Source organism: Podarcis vaucheri (assembly GCF_965113315.1).
Source record: "Podarcis vaucheri genome assembly, chromosome: 7".
In the NCBI taxonomy this organism is placed as follows: Eukaryota; Metazoa; Chordata; class Lepidosauria; order Squamata; family Lacertidae; genus Podarcis; species Podarcis vaucheri.
Window position 1 is genome coordinate 78437269 of NC_138765.1, and position 25296 is coordinate 78462564.

At 46.1% G+C, this 25296-nt stretch overlaps 1 protein-coding gene across 3 annotated transcripts in view; it reads right to left on the bottom strand.

Moving 5' to 3' along the window:
• Nucleotides 1-405: 405 nt before the first annotated feature.
• The window catches only part of CLSTN1 (calsyntenin 1), a 62607-nt gene continuing 37716 nt past the window's right edge, over nt 406-25296 (bottom strand). For 2 of the 3 annotated variants that reach the window (XM_082229934.1, XM_082229935.1), the window contains 14 exons: nt 24310-24459; nt 22982-23167; nt 20792-21040; nt 18318-18439; nt 17873-18035; nt 15824-15874; nt 14063-14220; nt 12321-12469; nt 10707-10933; nt 9896-10066; nt 8260-8405; nt 7340-7478; nt 6091-6275; nt 406-3565 (listed from right to left, as the gene is read on the bottom strand). In XM_082229934.1, the coding sequence (XP_082086060.1) occupies nt 3368-3565; nt 6091-6275; nt 7340-7478; nt 8260-8405; nt 9896-10066; nt 10707-10933; nt 12321-12469; nt 14063-14220; nt 15824-15874; nt 17873-18035; nt 18318-18439; nt 20792-21040; nt 22982-23167; nt 24310-24459 (2294 nt within the window). In that variant the 3' untranslated portion in view covers nt 406-3367. The remainder of the gene's footprint in view (nt 3566-6090; nt 6276-7339; nt 7479-8259; nt 8406-9895; nt 10067-10706; nt 10934-12320; nt 12470-14062; nt 14221-15823; nt 15875-17872; nt 18036-18317; nt 18440-20791; nt 21041-22981; nt 23168-24309; nt 24460-25296) is intronic. The other variant, XM_082229936.1, reaches the window with a different exon arrangement.

Here is a 25296-nt window from a genome sequence, read left to right on the forward strand (position 1 = left end):
CATCCTATAGGGTGAAAAATACGGTACCTTGCTTTATAATAAGTCAGAGCAGGGGACCATCTAGCTCAGTATTGTCAACACGGTCTGGAAGCTGCTCTCCAGGGTTTCAGGCAGGTGTCTCTCCCAACCATACCTGGCCATGCCTTCTGCTTGCAAGGCAGATGCTCTTCAACTGAGCTACGGCCCTTATCTGTACAAGCACAAAAGAACTTAAGAGGATACCGTCATCAGATCCTGCTTCCAAATCTATGTTTATAGCCTCCATAAGCCCTGTCCGAAAAACGCTTCCACATTTTGTTTCCTAAACAGTATAGGATAAAAAAAAATATGCATTCAGTTGCTAGGCAGAAAGAAATCAGCTTAGAGGCCTAACAAAGAGGCAGAAAGTTAGACAATAACAAAAGAAAAATTTAGAACCAGAAATTTATTGTAGCTCAGACTCCCCACCCACCCCAAACTTGACCTATTTACCAATATACACATCTGAAATGTTAGATCCATGATGGCTACATACTGCATCAGAAAAAGTGTACAACCTTTCAGCATTAGCATTTAAAAGAGAGAGAAAGAGTCATGATCAGGTTTACAGTCTCTAAAATACAGCTGCTACAGTGATGGTATCATGAAAAAGAGGGTTAAGGAGTCTTCTCTACACAGTGACATTTAAAGCACAGGGCAACTTGGACATAAGTTAAAAGTTTTCCCGTTTTGTTTTGTTTTACTTCAAACTAGCACTTGTAACAAGTGGTCAAAACCAGCTTCCTTGCCCCTTAACATTTTGCAATTAAACAATCCCCCCCCCCAAAGGGAACAGGAATGAGCCAAGTTGTTCAGGGCTTAGCCTTTCTTTCCCTATCGTCAGGTCCACCCTATTGTAAAAGGCACTCCAGAGAGACTTTCCTCTAACTGAGAGATGGGGACTCTGCCCCTGCAGACACAGCTCCCATCATCCCTGACCACTGGTCATGCTGGCTGTGGGGCAGGAGCCCAGCAACATCAGGAGTGCTGCCAAGTCCTCATCCCTATGCAAAAGCAAACCCTGCTGCTAGGTAGTAAGAGATTAAAAATGCCAGGTCCAGAAGCATCTTGCAGGAAGCTGCCTTATACCAAGCCAGCCATCTAGCTCAGTAATATCTGCACTGACTGGCAGTGCCTTCCCAGGACTTTCAGGAGGGACATCCCTAGCTCTACCTGGAGATGCCACAGGGGATTGAAGCTGCAGCCCTTCTGCATTCAAAGCAGACACTCTACCAATGAGGGGAGGTCTCACTCTATTTCCTCACTGCTGTCTCCAACCACCTGGATCAAGCCTTCCGCCTCCCCACAAACGGACATCCCAGCAGCCAACATTCTCCCCCGGCCCTGCTGAATCCAATGCTCAAACTCCTAAAACTGCAACGCAGCCAGATTTTTTTTCCCTCATGCAAAGCAGCCGGTCAGAACTTGGCTCACCTTAGCAGGCAACCCACGCAACAAAGAAAAGCTTCAGCAGAACACCGCTTCAGGGGAATAAATCAACTGTAAAAGCAATAAACTCGAGGCTCTCTCAAGGAATAGTGATTTCTAAAAAGTTAAACCAGAGGAGGGAGGACCACATGCCTAATGAAAAGCCCAGCACTCACCACTGCCATCGGGGTCATAACTTGCTTTTCGGAAAACCACTCCGGTCCCTTCCAAATTGGGGCGAAACATTTTACTGGGCATGGTCTTCCCACCGACAACCCCCTGCCCTGTCTCCAAACATTGTGGACTAAACTGCTTAATTAAAGAGTATTCACAAGGTCACCACTGGGAATAGCTTATGCCCTAGTTTTGACAGAAAGGTAGCGCATATGTTCAGTGTAAACAACGACCAAAAGAAGAGAACGGAAGCTTAATAAAAAGAGACCCAACATCCCCACGTTAATTGTACCAAAGGAGCTACAGGGAATGGACAGGAGTGTTTGTTTGTTTTAAAAAAAACCAACAGGAATGATGCCAGCAAGGAAAGTCGACCTGACCTCCTCCTCTCCAAAATGTATATTCAAGTTCACGACTTAAGACAGGCAGCCAAGACAGAAGCACCCTTCCTTACAATCAACCGAGCCACCTGCGTGACTAGTAGTGTGCAACCCAGAGAGAGCACCAGGCCCAAGTGGTCCAACTGGGCTGTCTCCCTTTGTGCAAAAGAAATTGTGTGATCTGGCCAGCCCACCTTACTGTCCCTAAAACTGAAACAGACCAGGACCCAGAATGCAAGAGGCAGGACAGTTGGACCCAGAAAGAAAAGGGTCATGCCTTCATGGTCAAATCGTTTTTTGCCACCACCCCCCACAACAATAAAATATAAAAAAATAAAAAGGGGAGAAACCCATCAGTAGAGTTGTGCCAGAGAGAAGATGGCAGTCTAATCCAATGCCATTGGATCATCGTTAGCCTTTCCTCTACGCTAATTAAACTTGCCCCATGCTGCTGCTGCAGGAATTTTTTGGGGGGAGGAAAACCCAAAACCTTATTATTACATCATGCGGCATGATTTTTTATTTTAAAACCCCAGCATGGCTTGTGTCCCCCCCCCCCTTTCCCCGTTTTCACTACCACAAATGACGTAATTACATAATTCCAAGATTATTTACAAAATATTAAAAAGTCTGTTAAATCTTCTAACATAGTTAACCTCATTCTGCCACTTTACACATGCACTAGAGTTCAGGAGGAGGAATAGAAATGCATTTAAAAAGAAGAAGAAGAAGAATCACAGGGATGTTAACAAGCCACAAAATAATAATAATAAAAATAATAATAAATCCGACCCAAAAGTTTTAAAAAAGTTAATCTTTTTGTGAGAGAAGGATCCTGGCATTATTATTATTATTATTTTACACTCAACCACCCCAACAAGAAAGCATGAGAAACGACGCCAGAAGCCTAGTGCCGGACCAAAAATAAGATTAAAAAAACCTCAAAATCATGGTCTAGCGTGTGCAATGACTAGAGGGCTGGTCACGTCCCTTAAATGAGATGACACAAGGAGTGTGTGTGTGAGCGAGAGACAGATAGCACAAGGCAGTTCCTTGCAGAGTAGAAATAAAAATAATCCAGTCATTGTGAGCCGAGGGAGAAATAGGTACTAAATAAATTTCTAGAGGTGTGAGATTTTGATTGGCGAGATTAGCCAGGAAAGAAGAGACAGGACACCAGGACAGGGGGTCTAGGAAGGGGGGGGTGTTGGTCAGCTCTGGGGGCCTAAGCGACTCTGTTCACGCCATGGATTCTCAGGAGCGATGGAGTGGTTTTGCCGCGGAGTCTTCTAGGGCAGAAGAACAAAGGAGAGAGACAGAGAGACAGACAGAGAGAGAGAGACATACAACAGCGGAGGGAGCTGGGATCAATAGGTGAGCGTGGAGTCATCCCATTCTAGCTGCTGCTGCCTGTTCACGTTCTGCTGGTCCTCTTCCCGCTCCCCCTCCTCTTCGTCACTGCTCTCGGACTCAGCGCTGGTGATGTCGTCCTCCTCCTCCCCATCCTCGCTCTCCTCCTCCTCCTCTTCCTCCTCCTCCTCGCTGCTGTGCTGGTCCTCGTATGTCTGTGCAAGGAAAACAAAGACACAAAAAAGGATGAATGGCATTGCAACCAATGCTAGTTCTACTTGGAGCTGCCCCCGCTGACATTAAGAGAGGCCACTGGGCAGGGGTTGTTTTTTAAGGAACAGCGCTCTGCTTGTTTGCTATCTGTATTTTAACAGATTTACCTTTTATACCATTTGAATCCTATTAGAGAATGATTACTTTTCAACTTACTGCCTTTTATATTATTCTAGCTTTGTTAATTTTATCTGAGTTGTTTCAGTTTGTGAATGCTGCCTTTAGTCCCAGTCAGGGAGGAAAGGCAGGAGATAAATAAGTACAGTAATAATAAAAAAATGTGTTACTTCCGGGTTTCGCCTCTTGCGCACGGGCAGACGGTCAAAATGACGTCACGCGCATGCGTGGTGAATCGCGACCACACGCGCAGACGCAGGTTGCATTCGCTTCTGGATGCGAATGGGGCTCTGGAACGGATCCCGTTCGTATCCAGGGGTACCACTGTACTTAGATCCAAGGGGTATATTCAGAGTAGATGTTTAGTCGAATACGACATAATAATGCAAGGCACCTTTTGTTGCAACTTTTAAATGCCTACTGAAAACTTTTCTATTCTGTCAGGCTTAGGCAGGCAATGAAGAATCCATATTTCCACAATAGTTAACTGATACCTGTTTTAAACTTTTGTTTTACTGATTTCACGCATTTTTGTTGCAAACCACTTTGATAATTATTTTTTTACTGAAAGAGTGGTAAATACTTTATAAATGGGTAAGAAGGGTCATGCTGTTCTCACAAATGGGAAGCCCACAAGCAATGACCCATTGTGATGTTGTTGTTTTTTCACTTCTGAGGCTTTCTACCCAAGTCCTTTCTTCTACCAGTCTCCTCTGGCTTGCTCTTCCCCACACAGGCAGAAAACACAAGCCCATGACTCCAGCCGAAGACCAACGCAGCTCCAAATGCAGGCAGGGTGATGCACCCCTCCTACAGAGTTCAACAACAGGCGATCTCTTGTCCAGGGGAAGGAGAGAGCAGTTGAGTTCCAGAGACTGGTCAGCCCAAGTAGATGTTTCATGCTGGCCAGAAGCCAGGAATGTTCAGGGAGAGAACGAGCTGAGGGGCACTTTTGGAAAATTCAGTTGGCTCAGGATACAGCAGTTTAATGGATGTCTTGTGTTTGAGAGACGTCAATTGCTGGTGTGTTTGCCTGTACAGCTTCCAAGAGCTGGCTCCCTTTAGATTGCATTCCATTCAGGGATAAAGGCACTCAGGGAGAGCCAGTGAGAGGTGTGGCTTGGGAAGAGTCCTGAGGATCAGCCAGAGAGGTCTGGAGGTCCAAATGATGTCCCTACCACCACCACCCTTTTTCAAATCAATTAGTGAAGGGTGAAATGCTTCATAAACTTTAGCATCAGGCCCGCCTCTCACATACAAGGCCTTTAAAGAAAAGCCAGAGGAAGATGCTGCAGCACTGGTGGCAGAGGAATGCCAATAATAATAATAATAATAATAATAATAATAATAATAATAATAATAATAATGCGTACTCAGTCCGCTCCTTTATATTCTCTACACGTACGATTGTGTCGCTGCTCACCCTAGTAATAGGGTTGTCAAATTTGCAGATGACACAACCGTGATTGGGCTCATCTCTGAAAGGGAGGGTGAAACGGACTATAGAGATGAGGTGGAGCGGCTGACAGAGTGGTGCAGAGCTAACAACTTGCTCATAAATACAAGGAAGACAAAGGAGCTTGTGGTGGACTTCAGGAGACAGAAGAGCAATGTCCAGCCACTTTTGATTTTTGGGCATTGAATTACAAGAGGATCTGTCCTGGAGTGTCAACACAAGGGGGCTTGTGAAGAAGGCGCAGCAGAGACTGTACTTTTTGAGAATTCTAAGGAAAAACCATCTTCCGCAGAAACTGCTGCTTGCCTTCTATCACTGTGCCATTGAGAGCGTGCTCACTTATGGCTTATGTGTGTGGTACGGAAGCTGTACTACCCGGGACAGGTTGGGGTTGTGCAGAGTTGTTAAGGCAGCAGAGAGCATTGTTGGCTGCCCACTCTCCACCTTAGAGCAGATTTATGCCACAAGGTGCCATAGGAAGGCACTGGACATAGTAAAAGATCCATCGCATCCTGGTCACTGTCTCTTCGAGCTCCTGCCGTCGGGACGGAGATACAGGACGATGAAGACAAGAACGAGCCGTCTTAAGAACAGCTTCTTCCCCAGAGCGATCTCGGCCCTGAATGGGAAGCCTGGACTTTGAAAGTCATCTAATCTTCCTTGCTGTATTATATTGTATTGTTTTAATTAGTGTTTTTATAGTTGTTTTGATTTTGTGTGGAGTGCCCTACCTGGGTGGATGGAGCAGCCAAGTAATTTCGTTGTCCCCGAGAGGGGGCAATGACAATAAAGATATTATTATTATTATTATTATTATTATTATTATTATTATTATTATTATGAGGAGGGGAGGGAACCCACACAGAGAAACCCACAACACCGCACAAGCCTTACCTCCATGGGGTTGACAGTAATGGTCAAGGCTGAGTCGTCCCAGTCCATCTCGTTCTCCTTCCCAGAATCCTGGTCCCGCATTGTCTGCTGGTGGGCAGCTCTGATCCGGAACACGCCCAGGATGATCATGAATACAAGGAAGCTGACGCAGACCACAATCACAACAGTGGCAGTACTGGGGACCACTAGGAGAGGGTTGGAAGACGGAGGCAGATTGCACAGTTAGATGGTCACAGAAGAGGAAGAAGCAGGCAGCACATGCCATGTGCTTCCTTACCCAGAGTGGAGAGGAGATCAGGGGAATATTTCTAGGACTACTCAGGTTTTTTTGGAGAAGGAAGCACTAGAGAATCACACTATGTGTGTGATACAGGAAACCACCCCCTAAAAATGATGCTTGCTCAGTTTGCGTGTTTATCACATGTAGTTACAAAAAGGTATACTAGTTCCCAAGCAACTGTACAGTCAGCTCCTCTACATTTCTGAAGCATAAGCTGCTCCTAACCGCTTCACTCCAACTTCAAAGGCTAATGGTTCTCATTGAGGCCTAGCCTCATGACAAGGCTGCTAAGGGCCAGAGGTCAAAAAGTGACTGGAACCCACAGTCTCTGGTTATGAATGCCCATCCTGGGCTCCCTTCATCGGTTTGTGAATTATTCTGCCAGCCTCTTCCTGATTCTCCATTATTGAAACTGCCAAACAAATTGTGCTCTTGTTCACAAATGGCAGAGAAAGCTTAGTTCAGCTAATCTGATGCCCTCTGGATCTTTTGGACTACAATTCCCATCAGCTTCCCCCACCCCTGGGGCTGATGAAGGCTGTGCTAAGTGTGTTGGGGCCAAGGAATGCCCATAAGTAACTCCACACAATGTAACCTTTCAGTGAAATCCCAACATCAGGCTTGGCAATCATTTAAAAAAGGAAAGGAAAAGCTCCCTTTCCCGAGAGCTCAAGGAGAAACAGGCTGTAATTCCTTTTTTCTTTTTTAAAATAAACGAAGGCTACTTTTAAAGAAATCTAGCAGGCTATCTGTGCCTCATAGGGAGACTTGAATTTCATATCCCCCAAGACATTAAGTGCTGCTCGGATGCAATTAGACTGATATATCAGCCACCTCTGGGAAGAGAGCCAGAGATCTGCCTCTCCTAAGTGGCAAAAGAGCCTCTCTGAAGAGGATTTTATCTGAGTGGGTTGGAGGGGGCAGAGCAGTCGTCAAAGGAGGTTCATCCAAGGCAGGAAGAGCCCTTACCTGAAAATCCTGGGTGAGGGCTAGCCAGGTTGTGGCCAGAGAGGTCAACAAAGGAATGGTGGACGGGCTGGACAAACTGAGGCTGTGCTGCAATGTGGCTGGCATGGTCCACAGGGTTGGCGGTGTGGATCACGTTTACCTGGTGAAACAAAAGACAGGCAAGTGAGAAGAGAAAAGGGAAAATTAAATTTGGGATTAGCTGAGTGAGAACTAGCCCCCTCATTTCCGCATCCAATTTTCTACATACACACGACTCATAATAGTAGGACCCAGTAGGGTCACCCAATGAAGAAGAATGGTGGAAAATTCAGGACCAAAGGAAGGGCTTTGTGGATCTGACCAACTCACAAGGAAGGATTTCAATGGCTATGAGCCACAATGACCATGACCCATTATTGGAAGGAGGATGCCCCTTAAGGCCAGCTTTTGGAAATCGCAAGTGGGGAGAGCACTGCCATTATAGGCCTGTGGTAGGCTACCGTGGGACCAGGATCGTAGAGCGAGTGGGCCTTTGGCCAGACCCATCAGCAAGGCTCTTTTCATGTTCTGCTGTAATCCTACAGAGAGGATCCACTATAATTTTCTGTACGGCAGCTAGATTCTTCATAAAATGAGCATCACCAGGACTGTGACAACTGCTGTTTCAATTGACTAAAAAAGGTGTTTCTGAATCAGTTAGCAGCTTCTTTTTTTAAAAAAGGATAAAAACCATGACTGACAAAATGCCATGTTAAGGGACACCCTCTCCTTGCAGATGGACTAGCAGTTGGACTCTGCGTGAGGCAGCTTTATATTTCAACTCGCGGTGCGCATTAGCTCTCTGTGTGGCATTAGCTGGTGTTTCAGCTAATGGGCCCAGTTCCTCAAAACACCCCTAGGAGTCCCTGTAGACCTCCTGAAGCCAACATTTGCTGACATACCTCCACTTTAAATTCATTGCTGACGTAGCGCCCATTCAGCTCCGAACATACCAGCTTGAACTTGCGGTCAAACAGAGACACTGCGTGCCAATTGCGGTAGCGAATCAAGTGCAAAACCTCCTCATAGCTGGCCATAGTATCAACCCCTGGAGGTAACACAAAATGCTGGTGAGGGAACTTGGGGGGGGGGGAGAGCTGTCTCTCATATATATGAAAGTTGCATTTTTATACAAAACATCCAAACTGCTACCTAAGTACCCCCACCCCACCTGAAATGTAGCCGCCGATACCGGTTACAGCAGAAATCTGTCAAGAATATGAAAAATATCAAAATTCTGGGGAGGTAAAAATGCCAATATAAAACCTTCAGCTACATAAGGTGCCTTAAACATTCCATATTGCATGTTAATTGAGATGAAGGATTTACATCATTGTCTTTAATAAATTATGGTTTAAGAAATATTTTTAATAAATTAATGGAATAAACGAGGAAGTATTCCATTAAGCATAGTTTCCTGTTTAACCCGAACTGGGAAAGTATAGCAAATTATGGTTAATAGGTTGAAAACAAGCCAAGACAGTAAGCTGTGGTTTGACGTTGCATGTTCCAAAGCTGTTGAACCACAGTGTTCCGGATCAAATGAAAAGGGGAACTACAGAGAATAGCATGTTTCCTGGCTTGTTTGCAGCAGGGTTGGGGAACCTGTGGCTCTCTAGATGTTACTGGACTTGGACCCTGATTCCTGGCCATGCTGGCAGGGGCTGATGGGAGCTGGGAGTCCAACAACATCTGGAGGTTCACAGGCTTCTCCATCCCTGGTGCGAAAGGGGTCAACAGAACTGCCCTTTGACATATCAGAATCATATGCCTATCTAACCAGTACCAATGCTTTAAACATCCCAGCTAAGTAGAGAGGAAGAGGGGACAGACAGTCCATGTCTGGCCTAACAAAAATGCCCCCTGCGCTTATTCTGTGGCGATTCTTGTGGCACTTGAATGCTGCCATTAAGGCAGAGCAGTCTTGGCTGATGAACAAGTGAGACACTATGCATTATCTCCAACTAAGTCTAGACTCCTTGAAATTAATGGAGCCAAGTAAGTTGTGTTCATTGATTTCAATGGGTCCACTCTAAGCAGCACTGACACTGGATGCAGCCCACTGTTTCTCTGATGAGAGATCAAGCCACCTTTAATAGGAAGCATGGATGCCTTATTCTTGCTTTCACACAAGAGGAACAAAGCACAAAGATACCTTTGTAAGAGAATGAAGGAGCTTAATTTTGCCTACAAATTCTCCTGAAAACCAAAGACCAGCTCCAAAGGTTTATGCAAACTTGTGGATCACTTAAGAATGTGTTTTGCAGATGGATATTGTTAAACGTTTATGTACAGGAATGCAGGTTTTCATAATGTATTTTTGAGGGGACCTCCAGGGAAATTTAAATAACATTTTTAAAAAGCTTGCTTTCAGTTTTGTAAATACCAGCCAGCTCAGAAAATGGTTTATCACTGTGACTCTAAACTGAAATATATTTAAGACTTTAAGACGTTCTCTTGGTATCTCTGGGGTCTTTGCCTTATTAATGCAATTAAGATTTCAAGCACATTCAGGTACAGAGGAAGAAAGTGCAATACCGGTGATGATCATGCCCAGGTTGGAAGTGCTCATCTCCATCCCCTTCTGCTGCAGCCGGACCATGTCGACCTCCAAGCTCTCTTGCTCCTGGCTGAGCTCATCACCAACCACTGTAACCTCGCAGGTATCCAAGTTGTGCATGATCTCCTCAGACACCAGTGATTCTTGGACTGCAAAGGAGAGGAAAGAGGAGGAGGAGATCAGGAAGGCAGGAAAACAGAGAGTCTTCTTTGCTTCCAAGCTTTTGCCAGACACAGGGCTCACCCATTTGCCTAAGGGACTAGAATCTTGAATATTTCCTACATTAGGAATCTGCCTTAGACTGAGTCAAGCCACTGGCCCCATTGAGCTTAGTACTGCCTGTATGACTGACACTGGCTCTCTAGGACTTCAGTCTCTACTAGCCCTTCCTGGAGATGCTAGGAAAGGAACACAAGATCTTCCGTATGCAAAGCAGATGCTCTACCACTGAGCCACGGCCCTTCCTTTAAGACACAGGGGGTGCCTTACACTTAATCAGACCATTGGTCCATCTATCTCACTTCTGCCTGCACTGACCAGCAGCAGCTTCCCAGGGTTTCAAAGTCAAGGAATCTTTCCCAGTCCTACCTGGAGGAGCCATTGCCCCTTCCCCCCAACATTGACTGTTTCCCCCACCTTGTCTCTACTACTCTCTGCCCACCCCCATCCCAGCCTCTCCCCCAAATCCAAGTTTTTCTGATAATCCCTCGAAACAGGGGCTGTATCAGACCCTGCCCCCAGGCCACTAGCCCATGTATGTGTTGCACAAGCTAGGTGAGTGGGCTTTACCTGTGGGGTCCTCATCTCCCTCCCCCTCCGGCTCAACCTCCCGCGTGATGGTGCTGATGATGCGAAGCTCAGGGAAGAGGGAGACCCCTTCGGGGCTCTCGAACTCCGAAGCCGAGCGGGCAAAGTGGTTGATGCCACTCAGGCTGATCTTGGGCTCTTCAGGCTGCAGGACCATGATGTAGCCGTCCACAAAGGGGATGGCGATGCAGGCTTCGTCGTTGGAACACCTGCCAAAAAAAGGGGGAAAGGTGACAGGAGCTGGTTGCCATCAATGCCAGAGAGGTAGGTATCCCAGGAGGACAAGACACACAGCACAGGGCTAACTGTAAGAAAGAGGGCCTGTCTGAAATGTGGGCAGTGATCATCTTAGAAGCCACACATCAGCTCTGCCTCTGCCCCTGAGCTGTCTCTATGCCAGATGGCGGTTATAACTACTATTTAAGAATTGGTGCCTGAGTTTGCTTTTTCCTCTCCTCCCTCCCTGTCCCTTTTGCAGATTGGAAGCCTGCAGGCAAGGACTATCTTGTTTTAATTAATTGTAGGTAAGCCACGGTTTGGATAAAGAGTGGGGCACAAATGCTCTAAATAAAGATAAAACACGTGGGCACATTCAGAGGGTTCTCCTCTTAAGGACAGGGTGTGTGTGCCAGGCCCAAAGAACAAGAGTGCAGCATCCTCCATTATGGAACTCCTTCATTCTCTGCTCAGTGGTGGCTCCTCACCTGTGGAACGCTGACCCCAGGAAGACACGCCTGGTACCATCCCTTATGTGCTTTCAGTTGCTTGGCAAATATATTTTTATCCCCCCCCCCGGACCTCAGTTTAGGAGGGTGGCGTATGTTTGGGGGACCCTCTTCTTCCCCTCATCTTTTCAATAGGGCAGGCAGAGTTGGGTCTGCCTTTTATGCATGCTGCTAGCGAGTAATTTGGGTTGTTTTTATTTGCTTCCACAAGACGCCTCGAGTCACTTTTCTGAAAAACTGGTTGGCATCTGTCTGTCTTGGAAGACAATGGAAGAGTGTTCCTTTGGGGGAGAAGTCAAACTGTTGGAAGATTGCAGTGCCTGCTGTGGCTGTAGAGACCGATACGGGAGGGACATGTTTTGTTGCAGCTAGGGCAGATGAAAGCATCTGGTTGTGCTGCTGCAGATGCAACATGGCGTTTCTTTTGATAACCATAATAATCTTACCCCTGAGATGTGGAGGCATCTTCAAGACAACCGAGTAGAGTTGGGACCACGAGGGTAATCTAGTCCAACCCCGTCTATGGAATGCTCTCCCCTGGGAAGTTTGCCTGGCGCCTTCATTCTACACCTTTAAGTGCCAGGCGAAAACGTTCCTTTTTAACCAGGCCTTTGGTTGATCTTATTGACATCCACCACCCTTTTAGAATGTGGCTGGTGGGGGGGGGGAGGTTACTGGGTTACTGCTTTTGGTTTGATGTTGTGGTCCTGTTGTGAAATGCCCTGAGACCTCCGGGTATAGGGCAGTGTATAAGCTGAATAAATAACAACAACAACAACAACCCCCTTCAATGCAGGAATCTTTTGCCCAATGTGGGGCTCAAACCCACGACCCCGAGTCTCATATGCCTTGCTCCCAAAGGGAAACTCACTTCACGGTGCTTGTGATCTTGATCCTCCGGATCCCAGGTGTAGGGAACTGGCGGGAGTTTAGGTAGGCGATGTGCTGCATGGCCTTGTCAAACCGGTCAATGTCGTCTCCTTCCAAGCTCAACACTGACTGGCTCAGGTTCATGTGGATCTGGAAGATCAGGCAGAGAGAAGTGAGAAGGGGCAGCAGGGGCAGGAAAGAGATCAGATCCAGGAAGTGCTAAAATAATGCAGTTCTGTGCCCAAGACTCCCCTATGCAGAGACAGGAAGGGGAAGGACAGTGGCTCAGTGGTAGAGCATCTGCTTTGCATACAGATAGTCCCATTTCAATCCTAAACATCTCCAGGTAGGGCTGGGAGAGACTCCTGCCTGAAATCCTGGAGAGCTGGTCCATCTAGCTCAGTATGGTCCACACTGACTGTGTCCCTAGGTCTTTAGGGAAGGGCCAAAAGTCAGGGATCACAGAACCTGATTCTCCAGGTAGGACTGGGAATGTCCCTGTCTGAAATCCTGGAGAGCTGCTGCCAACCTGTGTGGACATTACTGAGCTAAATGGGACTGATGGTCAGACTCTGTATAAGGCAGCTTCCTCTCTATGTTTCTTCAACAGTTACTGCTTAAAGAGTAATTTATTAACTGGGATTTGCCTGCCTGCCCCCAATTAGCTTGAAAAGGTAGCAACACAGTAACTGTGGGTGTATTTCACCATCCAAGAAAACATCTTCAGGACCGGGCAGGTTCCTAAATCTCCAGTAATCCATCTATTTCTGCATACATATTTTCCATGCTGCCGCAACCCCCTTATCACTGCAAGGTCGCAGTTCTCCATGCCTCAGCAAGTAAAGAGAAGAAAGGTGTATGGGGGCGGGGGAGAATTCTTCTCCCTCAATTTGCTTCTCCAAATACAAGAGAATTCCAAGCAAATTTATGGGATGATTATTAATCCCAGGCACGTAGGGAGCCATTTCATCTAGCTCTGTATACACTGACTGGCAGCAGCTCCCCAATATTATGGCAATTAAAACATAAATAATCCGAATGCATCTTCCATATTTATTTAGAACATTTTTACACTGCTTAATATATAAGAAGTGCCTCTAAGTGGTGTACAGAAAACTGAAGCGGCAACAAACATTACAGTAATACACAATACAAGTTAAAAACAAATGCGTGCAGTGCATGTGCTGTGTGTGAGTGGCAAGTGTGTACCCATGTATGCACTGAACACATCCTTCCTAACCATGCCCAAGGCTTGAACGCAGTCCCTGGGCCAATAGGTTATGTCATTGCTTCTGTATACTGCCTTTCTGCCAAGGCATCCAAGGCCAAAATTAAAACGCTAAAATAAATAGACGGTTTACAATACAGAGCAATCGGGTCCTTTCAGGCTGATTGGTGGCAAAAGCCCACCCACACCCTCCCAATGCCACTCTTGAGCATTCTGGATCCTGGCTTCCTGCAGGGCATGCAAGTTTTAAGTAGCCCCAGGGAAGATGGAGGAGTGGTTGCCCTAGCAGATCAGCTTTGCTGGGAGCCCATGCTATCTGCTCCCTGGCCTTGATTTCCTCCTTTTAGGCACCCCTGCTTTAGAGACACCAGGCGGTGCCGGGAGAGACATCATTCCTGCTCTCATTAGAGAAAGGAGAGGGGGATGTGTGTGTGAGAGAGAGACACATAACATGTCATCCTAATTGTTCTCTGTTCTGCCAATGGATCAAGGGTCCCTCTGCTGCACAAGTTTACCTTCAGGCCTTTGCCGACGCCGTCTGAGGTCTGTAAATCCAGTCCTTCCTTGCAGGTGTAAAGGCAGTCAATCACCTTCTTGTTCTCCAGTTTACCAGAGCGGATCATTAAGCCGGCCAAGTTGCCTCGGAAGAACTGGGCCATGCGGAGCTCTCCACCTTTATGGAGCAAAGGAAGACATCTTGAGCATCATACAAGTTTGCTCTGGGAGGGTGCGTGCGTTTGTTTAAAGTGCCAACTGTGCTTTTGTTCTTAAAACTGGCATGCGGGTTAGTTTAGTGCCCATTCTTGTGTTAACCTTGCAGGTATGTTCAAGCACAAGGAGGGGGTAAAGAACTCAAAAAGAACGAAAGACGTCCACTCATGCAATAAATATGGCTTTTGAGGCGAGGATGGAATGACCCTACTCAGTGCTGAAGGGGTACAATCCTTTGGTCATCACAAACAGGATTTTTTCCCTTAGAAGCAGTCTCTTCAAAAGGCCAAGGCTACCTTCGTAGCTGCAGTATGGAAAATGCACTTAAATAAAATATTTACACAACAGTCCATCCAAGAAACAATTGCCACTCAATTAGACACCAGATGCAGGAAGCTACCTCATTCGGAAGCAGTTTCCTTCTACTGAACGTGAGAAGCTGCCTCATACTGACTTGGAAAACTGGACCTTCCAGCTCTGCATTGACTAGCAGCAACTCTCCAGGGGTCTTTTCCAACTCCATTTGGCAATACAACAGATTGAACCTGGGGCCTTCTCCATGCAAAGTAAATACTCTACCACTGAGCTACTGTCCTTTCCTGAAGCTATGGGGAGAAGATGAAGTTAGGAAGACCAATCTTTGCATGGGCTATTCCAACACACCTCTTCTAATATGATGTTAACCATGACACACTTCTACAGTCTAAAAAATAATAAAAATAGGACGCATTTTACCTTTTGGAACTATTGCTTTCATATGCACATACACAGAGTTAACCTATCAAGATCCACATAAATTAATCTAAGATTTCTTTAATTGGATGACAGCCTTCTTCAAAATTAAGTATTAGTTCTATTATTTAACAGTTCTCAAAAGCTAGTTTTTAACTTCACCGTTCAAGATGAGAATAATTAGAAGGTATTCTTCTACCCTGTACAGCACTTCATATAAAAGGTGCCATTTAAAATTAACGAAAGTCTTGGTTTAATTGTCTCAAGCAGAGATGTTAAATCCACCGAACCGTTTCCAACAGACCTGGAAATATCAGCTGCAAGTCACAAGAGTTTTACAGCAGTGTATGTAATAGACCCTCCCCAAACATATCGGCTGGCAAGTCATTCCAGCGCTTCCTCCATCCTCTTGTTATGGGACATGGAAATTTATAGAAGAGGCAGCTCTTCTGATTGACCATTCGATTCAAGGGAGCAATTTGCTGCCCAATGAGCACTCCAAGTGACCGCAACAACCTGCCCTCACTTTGCATGCAGCAAGGGCTGAACCATCAAAGCAATTGACAAACTGTCTCATTTCAAAGCAGCCTTTTAAACTGCTTTTAATCTTGCAATTATCACCAATGGGAGATAAAAAGAAAAGTGAACATTCAAGAAACAACCAAGCAATAAAAATGAAAAAAAGCACAATGGAAGAAAACAAGCCCAGCAACACAATAATAATGTAGCTTCGATGGCCATAATGCAATGCTGGCATGTCATGCTATGTGTGAGATGAAGCGATATCTCAGCTTAGAAGTGAAACAGGGGGAATAAGTAAGAACACCAGCAACCTGCAGGGGTCTCGGTCGCTTTTTCTGTGTCATTCTCATTTCCTGTATATTCTGCAAAAAAGCAAGACGAAAGGATAGGAACAAGGAGAAGAGAAAAAGGAACCGGGTGGTTAGGACCTGGAGGTTTCTCTGACGCAGTGCACATGCCTTGGAGGACGTGCTTTGTTTACCAGATGCCCATCTCCCTCTCTGCATTCAGTACTATATATATATATTTTCTTAAATTCTCTCCCCTTCCTATATTGGTCCTCCCGCAAAGGAAACCCTTAGCCTTGTATCAGGGAACCGCAAGAACACTGCAGAAGGACACTTTCCAGAGAGCACACTTGGAGATGGATCTTCATGTGCGGCAGAGTGTAGCAGGGATGATGTGAAGGAACTCAGAAAGAACATAAAGGAAAGGGACAAATTCGACTGCAGGTTTCAGGTGGAAACCTCTCCCAGACCTACCAGGAGATGCTGCAGGGGGTTGAACTTTGGAACCTTCTGCATGCAAGGCAGGTGCTCTACATCTGCACTAGGACCCTTCCCTTGAGACACAGGAACACAGCAAGCTGTCTTACACAGTCTAGTGCTGTATTGCCTATGCAGATCAGCTGCAGCTCTCCAGGATTTCAGACGGGGACATTCCCAGCCCTCTGATAGAGATGCCAAGGACTGATGAACCTGGGAGCTTCTGCATGAAAAGCAGTTCCACCACTGAGCTACGGCTCTTTCCCGCGGAACAGAAGTTTACACACAGGGAAGCATACAAATCTCTGTTCTCCTCCATAACGCAATAGAAGGTGGTGCATTTGATCTTACTACCTTCCTCATTCCACTACAGGTGTAAGCCTGAGCCACAGCTGGCTGGGGCATGACCCGCCAGGCCTGCTAAGCCTCACTGCATAAGATGAAAGTGCAATCGCTTAACACACCCAAGGGGAACAAATAATTGCCTCTTAGGGACACCCAAGTGCCATTTTGACCTTCCAAATCAGGAAGCACAGAGAAACCATACTGAAAACCATCAGCACATGCCGACATTGCAGCGAGAGTGCTTCTAGGCATTCAGGAAGATTCCTCTGTTCTTTATATAATTTTCACATTTAAAATTACATTTCAAAAGCTTTAAATATATGCCAGGAAATAGTCTTGCAGGATACAATATAGTTAGGGATTGTATTCTGAAGCTTACCCTGTTCAGAGTAAATCCACTGAAACTAATGGCCATGACTAACTTAGATTTATTTATTTTAATGGGTCCTACTCTGAGTAGGACTTAGCTGGATACTAATCCTACGAATAAATATGCCATTTATGGTGCTAACTCCTCCCCCCCCGCCCCACTTTTAGCCTAGATACAGCAGGTGCCTTCATTTGGTGATCTACATCCCTTCCTCTGCTCTTGGGATGAATCCCGGAATCCATTTTCTCAAGATGCTGACGAGGGAGAGCGTCAGTGGCCTTGAAGGCTGTGATTCAGCAATATGCATCCTCGAGGGAACGGCCGTTTAAACCTGCTTTGCATGTTAAAACCTACAGCTACTGCTGTGTTTCTTTTTATAGACATAAGCAGCAAAATCCTCCAACACACAGACACAGAGGGTAAATGACTCCGTCAAAATCCTCAAAACCAAGCGTGTGGCCCCAGAGGGAGGAAAACACAATAAATTTAGCATTCATGTAAATTCTAACCAAGTTCAAAAGCACAACTTCTTCATTCCAAGGTGAGGTTTTCTCCACTGATGTTCTCAAGATTTGCAGCAAATGTTTTGCTTTTATTTAACTCTGCCAACAGACTGCGAGCATGCCAATCACCTGGGCTTCACAGACATCCCAATATAATTAGGAAGAGAGAGAACAGGCTGCACAATTAGCTCCTATGCATTCCCCGTTGAAAATGCATTGCTATTTTCAATCTCCATCTGTTCTCTTGCACAGTCTCACTGCAGAGATGCAAACTCAGTGGAGTTTGCCCACAAACTAGAACAACAAGAGTTCTGGACAAATGACCTACAACTATTCTGCCATCTTTGAGAAGCCTGTAGCTAAAAAAAGGTAAGCTACCTTGCCAGCAGGCTCCGACCACCAGCTGGGATTCTATTTTGGAGGGATGGAGCGGGTAGTCTTCCGTCACTGATAGAGGGTCAAACGAAACTCCATCCACGTACAGGGTCACTGCTGGAAATTCGACATTGAGGACATAGTGATGCCATTCCTTGTCACACACCTGTAAAAGGTACAAGAGTTTTGAAATGGAGGGAGGGAGGGAGGGAGGGAACCTCCACTTTGCGCCGGATAACTTCCTTTCACATCCAGTTCTTGATAATAAAAACTAAATTTTGTCAAAGATACCGAAAGCAGGAGTGTTACTGTATCGCTACACCATTACGCTTCCATAACGAACACTTCACAGAGGGCTGGCCTTTTCCTACTGCAAATTGACATACAAAGACTGGCTATTGATCCGTCTAATATTACACCCAGGGTTTGCCTCCTCTTATAGACCCACCTGGTTCAGCTTCCAGTGGAATTCTGCTGGTTTGTAACTCTGCCCCTCCGAAGGATCTTGACGAAAGAGGAACCCGAGACGACAATTGTGCACGTAGAGGGAATAGTGGTGCCGGTTCATATCTGTCCCAAGAAAGATCAGGCATGTGTTACCATTTCCCTTTCCTCCATTTGTAAAGCTAGTGAACGTTTGGATCCTGTTATACATGTTACAATCCAGCACATTCTTGTCACAGCATAAGCATGGGGTGGGGAACCTTTCCAGCAGGTGGGCTAGATCCTCAGCTCCACACCCCTTCTGGGATAAATCTGATGGGTGGGTGGAGCCCCCATCTGTCAATCACCTGATGTCACAGAGACATCCAGCAGTGCTGTGCTTTGAAGCGCCGATTGTCAGGACTTCAAAGCTGCCTGAAAACCCTTTTGCAAGAAGCCCCATGCTGCTGTTTAAATTACAGAAAACTGCAGGGTCAAGAGTGGGGCAGGGTTGTTTGCATGAGGGCTTTTAAACAGCCCTGCACTCTGCTTTTCAGATGGTTAAGCAGCAGTGCCAGGAGGGAGAACGCTGCTGCCTTACTCCAGCAAAGGAACAATCAGAAACTCACTTTAAGCTCTCAAGTTTATCTTTGACGCTTTGCCCTTACCTGCCCCACACCTGACGTCCAGTATGACGGCAAGGTGTAGGATGGATAGGCGTGGCTTGCCCCAAAATACCATGGCCTGGCAGGCCAACTCTGCACCCTTCAGGTCGAGGGTTCCCTACCCCTGCAGTAAAGGGAGGTGCTTAGCAAAAAAGGATGCAGGAGGCCTAATCAAAGGGAGACCATTTCCATGGCAGAAATGCTTCCCCTTAGGGCAGTTCCATAGTAATTGCTCTTTGACAGTCCAAGACATTTCAGGAAAATGTCCGCTTCTCAACTAATGGCTCAGCCAAATTTTGCACAGAGGTGCAATAAGAAGAAATAGGCCAGCATTGAAGTGAAAGAATAAATGGCAGTATTCTGGTTTGCTAGTCTCATGACAGCCTTCAGCCTGGAATTCGGAGCCGGGGTGGCTTTTCACACAAGTGCACCCCTGCTTCCCCATTCAGTGTGAAAGGGACCCAGAAAAGCAACTTTGCTGATAAGGGTGCATGGATTTAATGACAGTTCCCCTGTGCTGAAAAGCATGGAATTAGTTTCTGGGAAAGGGTCTGAATTACAATGGATTTCAAGAGCACAGACTTGCTTGACAAGCTGCAAAAAAATCCAGATTGCTCAACAATAGTTGGCCATGGAGTTCAGGGGTTTTTGGAGCCCTCTGGGAGGAAGGGGCAGAAAAGATTCACAACGCCCCCAACACCAACACACACTGGGGGATGCGTTCACATGAATCCATCTTTAAGCCACTACCACCAAGATAAGAGAAAACTGTCATGCAAATCTGCTGTACTCAGGAATCAAATTCTCTGTGGCCGAGAGCATCCTTCTGCAGAACCACATCCAAGAATGAATGGAATAATTCACCCATGTTTTAAAAGCTTCATCTCCAACCTAATTATTTTCAGGATCCCAGATGATCTCTTTTTAATTAAGGGAAACATCTTAAGTTGGCCTTACCCCAATTCTTTTAAGTGAAAGCATGGAAGCTTCTGCTTGAAGAGAGCACTTTTGAACACAGCCAGCTTTTGACTGATATGCCTTGATCTTTCCCTCTTATTAAGTGGAGACTGATCAAAAAGGAGGAAGAGGCCCTTTCCCAAGGTGTCCTCCAGATGTTGTTTGCTAGACTGCCTGCGGCTGATGGGAGCTGTAGTTCAACTACGTCTCAGGGAAGGCTAGGTTAAGTTTTGGGAGATCAAAGTTTTAGGTGCTCAAAATGGCTGCTTCAGCCTCAAGATGACAAGACATGCAATTCCTTACTGCACTGTTGAGGTGCAATGTACAAAACCCAAATGATCGCATCTCTTTTGTCACAATACCACCTTCCAGAGTACTGTTGGTATCGTTCAAAGACTGATGCTATCGACAAAGAAATTAGGGAGGGGAAACGCAGGACAGAAGAGAAAAACATGTTTTCCCAGAAAATGTCAATCAAGACTTTTGTGCACACAGTTCATTTTTTATGAGCATACTGAGGGATCCTATTACAACACCTGCTGGAGAAAACTGGAATGCAGCAACTTCCACACTTCTGACTGCCACTAACATGAAGAATCAGATACATTTACCCACCACCAACAACCCTGCCCCTGCCCCTCACCCACACCAAACACACAAAATCAGAACAGACTGCAGCATCCTTTGCCACATTACAATAGAATAGCAATGGTGAGCACTGGGCAACTATTCTTACACAGATGCAATCAGGTTCTCCCTCCCTCCAACTCACAGAACCTGGAATGTTTGCTAATGTTCTGTGGCGTTGCAATGGTTCAGCCAGTCCTAAAAGCCCCCATTTTTTAGCCCAAGGGTTCCCTTCCCCATCCGTTCCAACCTGTCTTGTCTGAGTTGCAGATGATGGTCTCCTTCTCCCTGGCCCCAGGCCCATGCCTCATCCACACGGAAATCACAAAAGGCTCTTTCATGTTGACGGTGACAACGTTGTCTGGGACCTTCACGGCTTGGGTGCCATTGAACTCGAAGACCTGGTCGCTGTCATGGCCGTTGTCAGTCGGAAGGCCTATTGTCCAGTTTGCCGTGCTGCTCGGAGGAGGAAGGAGCTCAGCTGTGCCAGAGGAAGCACCTGCAATTAAAACCATCAACTATGTCACAGCAGACTGCCAACAAAGGAAACACATTTATTTGTGAGTGTGTGTGTGTGTGTGTGTGTGTGTGTGTGATATCTGTTGTTAGGGGAAAATGCTAGGCTTTCACAGAATTAGCAGCAAGAATTCAGAGTCAGCATTGCTTCCTGAACTTCCACTGTAGTGGAGCTAGACAGACCCCCACCGCTTTAAAAATGCCCCCCCCCCTAACCCACTTGCAAATAACCAGGTTCCACTGCCTTCAGCATCTCTGCACTTTGTGTTGAGAACTGCATTATGCTCTAATGGCACTTCTCTTGTTGAGTTCTTGTTTCAAATTGAAGAAGGCTCCATCACTATTTACAGCTCCCTCCTCTCATATGGGTTCTGTCATCCAATCCCTCAAGCTCAGCCTTCCATGAGCCATCACTGCTGCTGCACTCAGAGGCTGTTTAATTCTCAGGAGCAAGGGAAGGGACCAAACCCTGCCCTAACAATTGCCATTGTTGCTCGTTCCCTTGGAGAAATGTTCAGCTGACAGGAGCCATGGAGGAAGACCAAAGCCATCTCTCAAGAGCTTGCACTGGGAATTGTTTGTAAAGATACTGACACCATGCTATGCAGCCAAGATTGGCTCCCAAAGGAGCTTACAGTTAAGAGAGAATAATATAACACTATTAGGGATATAGGTGCAGGTTTGCACCTGCCTCTTCTGGCCTTCTGCACTGTTTATGGCCTAGTTCTGGTCTTTCCCAGAGGAGGCAGACAGCAGAAGCTGTGAATAAAGACTTGTGGGCTAGCTGATGATGAAGAGACCGACTCACACGCAACAGATAAAGACTGCTATAATTTCACACTGATATTTCGGGCCAGTGGTGATGTGCATTCGCCACTTCCAGCACACCAACAAAAAAGGGAGGGTTATAAACCAGTAACACAAATAAATGAGTTATCCTTTGTGTTTTAAAGGCCACATGCTAAAGGGAAGCGCCCACCTTCCTCCACCTCTGGTCTGTCAATGCTTACAACAGGGATGGGGAACCTCAGACCCGGGGGGCCAAATGCAGCCCTCCAGGGTTCTCTATCTGACCCACAGGACCCTCTCCAGGCTATCTGTCTCACTGGTTTTGCTTCACACACTCACTCAGCGTTTTTGCCTGGCTGGAAATGTGTCTTTTGACTCTTTGCTTGCATGGAAGGAGGACAGAGAAGTGTGCATTTGTGTGTTTAGAAAATAGCATACTGTACAAAGCACATGAAATAAATGCACTTAAAAGAAAAGCTGAGGGCTTCAAACAAAACGAAGAACAAGTTACAGACACCAGATGAAGTATCTGCTCCTTTTATTAAGAATAGTTACTTCCATCCATATTTATTCTAGTTGTATTATAGGGGCAGATGGGGCTCGTCAACCTGGGAAAGTAGCCTATTTAGGAGAAATAAAACTCTGATCCTATACCTCCGCTGCCTTGTGGAATATCTTCAGGAGAAGAAAAGACTATGGAGTAAACTCTACAGAAATCAGAAGTGCAGTCCCTAAGATGGTTGAATGGTGCCTTGTACTTCTGGCAAGTCCTGCAGCTAAGCTGGTGCCAAATGCATTGCTCTGCTTTCCTTTCAATCACACCAGCAAGGCCAAGAGGGGGGGGTCTTGTTTTCTGGGCATCCCAGGTCTCCCAGGCTTGCACCCCATGGAGGTCACTTTGGTGCTGCTGACTCAGCAGTCTGACTTTAATCCTGGAAATGCACTCTGTTGTCTCTCGAGAAGACGGATGACAACAACAGCAAAATAGTTTAATTTTATGAAGTTTTAAGATTTTAAAAATACTGATTTGTGGGGGGTGGGTTATGCAGATTTTGCACTGACTATTTGAAATGAGATAAAGATAAAAGGAAGGCGTGGATTTTCGATAGGCCTAAGTCAGACCAAAGGAACTTACCACAGAGCCTGTGAAGGGATTTCTCAGAGTAAGTATCTCGGTCACAGCCCTTCCCGATATGGTTGGTCTCCAGCTCAACTATGGCCTGCACGGAGGTGATGGGCTCATCACATGTCTCCAGATGGATGTTGGGAAAGAGAGCGAGAGAGCCAGTTCCAGGTTCGTACTCCATTCTTTTGCTCCAGCCTGAAGTCATAAATAGAGGGGGTAGGGGAGAACAGTAAAGATCCATTAACAAACCCTCGTACCTCAATCAATCCAATTTTAAAAGAAAGCAGAGAATATAAAGAAGTACAAAACCACAGCCTCAGAAGGACAAAGGTGATGAGTTAGGAACTAAAAATATTTTACTTCCTATTACAACCGGGCCTGAACTGAGAACTGGAATGGGTCCAAATGATCTTTTTCTTCCAAGAGTAACTGCAATTACTTGCCACAACCCTCTCAAACACCTTTCCTAAAGGGAGGGATGGGTAGTATTGGGAACTGGGTGGTAGTTGTCACAAACCAACAGGCTTTTCTAGAGTAGGAAGGGACCCTAAGGGTCATCTAAGTCCAACCCCCTGTAATGCAGGAATCACAGCTAAAGAATCTCTGACAGATGACCATCCAACCTCGGTTTAAAAACCTCCAATGAAGGAGAATCCACCACTTTCCCAGGAAATACATTCCACCGCTTAACAGCTCCTACCCTCAAAAAGTTCTTCCTAATGTTTAGTCGGAATCTCCTGCATTGTCATTTGAATCCTTTGGTTCGGGCCCCACCCTCTGGAGCAGCAGAAAACAAGCTTGCACTGTCTTCCATGTGACACTGCCAGCCCTTCAGATATTTGAAGGTGGCTATCATATCACCTCTTAATCTCTTCCTCTCCAGACTAAACATACCCAAGTCCCTCAGTTGTTCCTCACAAGGCTTGGTTTCCAGACCCTTTATCATCTTTGTTGCCCTCCTGTGCACACAGTCCCAACTTGTCAATATTGCTCTTAAATTGTGGTGCCCAGAACTGGACATGAAACTCCAGGTGGGGCCTGAACAAGACAGAACAGAGCGGTACCGTTACTATTTTCAGGAGTGGTTAGATCACTGCCTCATTCAGGATGGCCAGAACCTCACTCCCCTCTGCATGGGTTGACTAGACCCTGGATCCACCATGCCTAAACCTAGATTGAAGTGGATCCAAGTAGGAAGTGTCTTCCAGGGACACCTACAGCTGCTTGGCCAACACTCTCAACACCACCTTTCTCCCAAAAAAGGGTACTGGTATTATGCACTGGAAAGCATTTCACTGCTGTAACGCTGCATTGGGTGGGTGGGGAACAGCACTAACCTTGCCAGCCTGGCTTGCATGTAGGTTTAATGGTGATCTTCACCAGCACGTCCTCGGCAGCTCTCTTCTTCCCGCAATCATAGGCCGTCACGGTGAGCTTATACTGGTGCTCCTTGCCGTAGTTCAGCTTCTCTGTGTTCTTAATGTAACCTGACAGCGGGAGGAAAGTGTTTGTGTTTTTTTCAAAAACAAACTGGTGCACTGAAAAGGTTGAGGGGGTGGAGAAGTGGTGAATAAAAATTTACTTGGGATGCCTATGCCAAGTTATAGGAGAATTTTCTTGGTGAATGGGTTCGAGAAGCAGGGGGAACGCGTAGAGAATCAACAGAAAGCAAACAAAAAATGCACGTAGATAATCCAGTATTTATTTTCCCATCAAATCTTCTGTGCTAAAGAGTGTTTTGCAGTGCTCAGCCTACAGTGTGCTGTAGTGCTTAAGAGTGCTGGACTAGGACTTGGGAGACCAGGGTTCAAATCCCAGCTCAGCTATGAAGCTCACCAGGTGACCCTTGGAGCGTGTCAGTGTATCTCAGCCTAACTTGCCTCACAGGATTGTTGAGGGAATTAAATGAGGAGGGGGAGAACCATGTATACCACTTAGAGCTCTTTGGGAGGAAAAGGTGGGATATAAATGCACTAAATAAACAAGACACTAACCAAGCAGTTGTGCCTCTTGCATGAAGTGAACTTAAAGAGTCCAGGGTACTCTAGAATGACGGTTCTCAAAAGTTGCTGCAGACCGCTCACTGGGAACCTCAAGAGATAACTTAATGCACTTTTTTTGTTCCATAAATCAAAGGATGTGTGTGTTTTAACAATGTTTTTCAGTCTACAGCTCCTGTGTCACAATAAAACCGCTGAGAAAATTGCGGGCACTAGGCCTCTTTAGCCTCTTCAGCGGTTTGAGAACCTCTGCTGTGGAATGTGTCCATCCCTCCCCTGTGACTTTTCATCACAGGGCAGGATGGGCAGCAGAGAGACATTAAG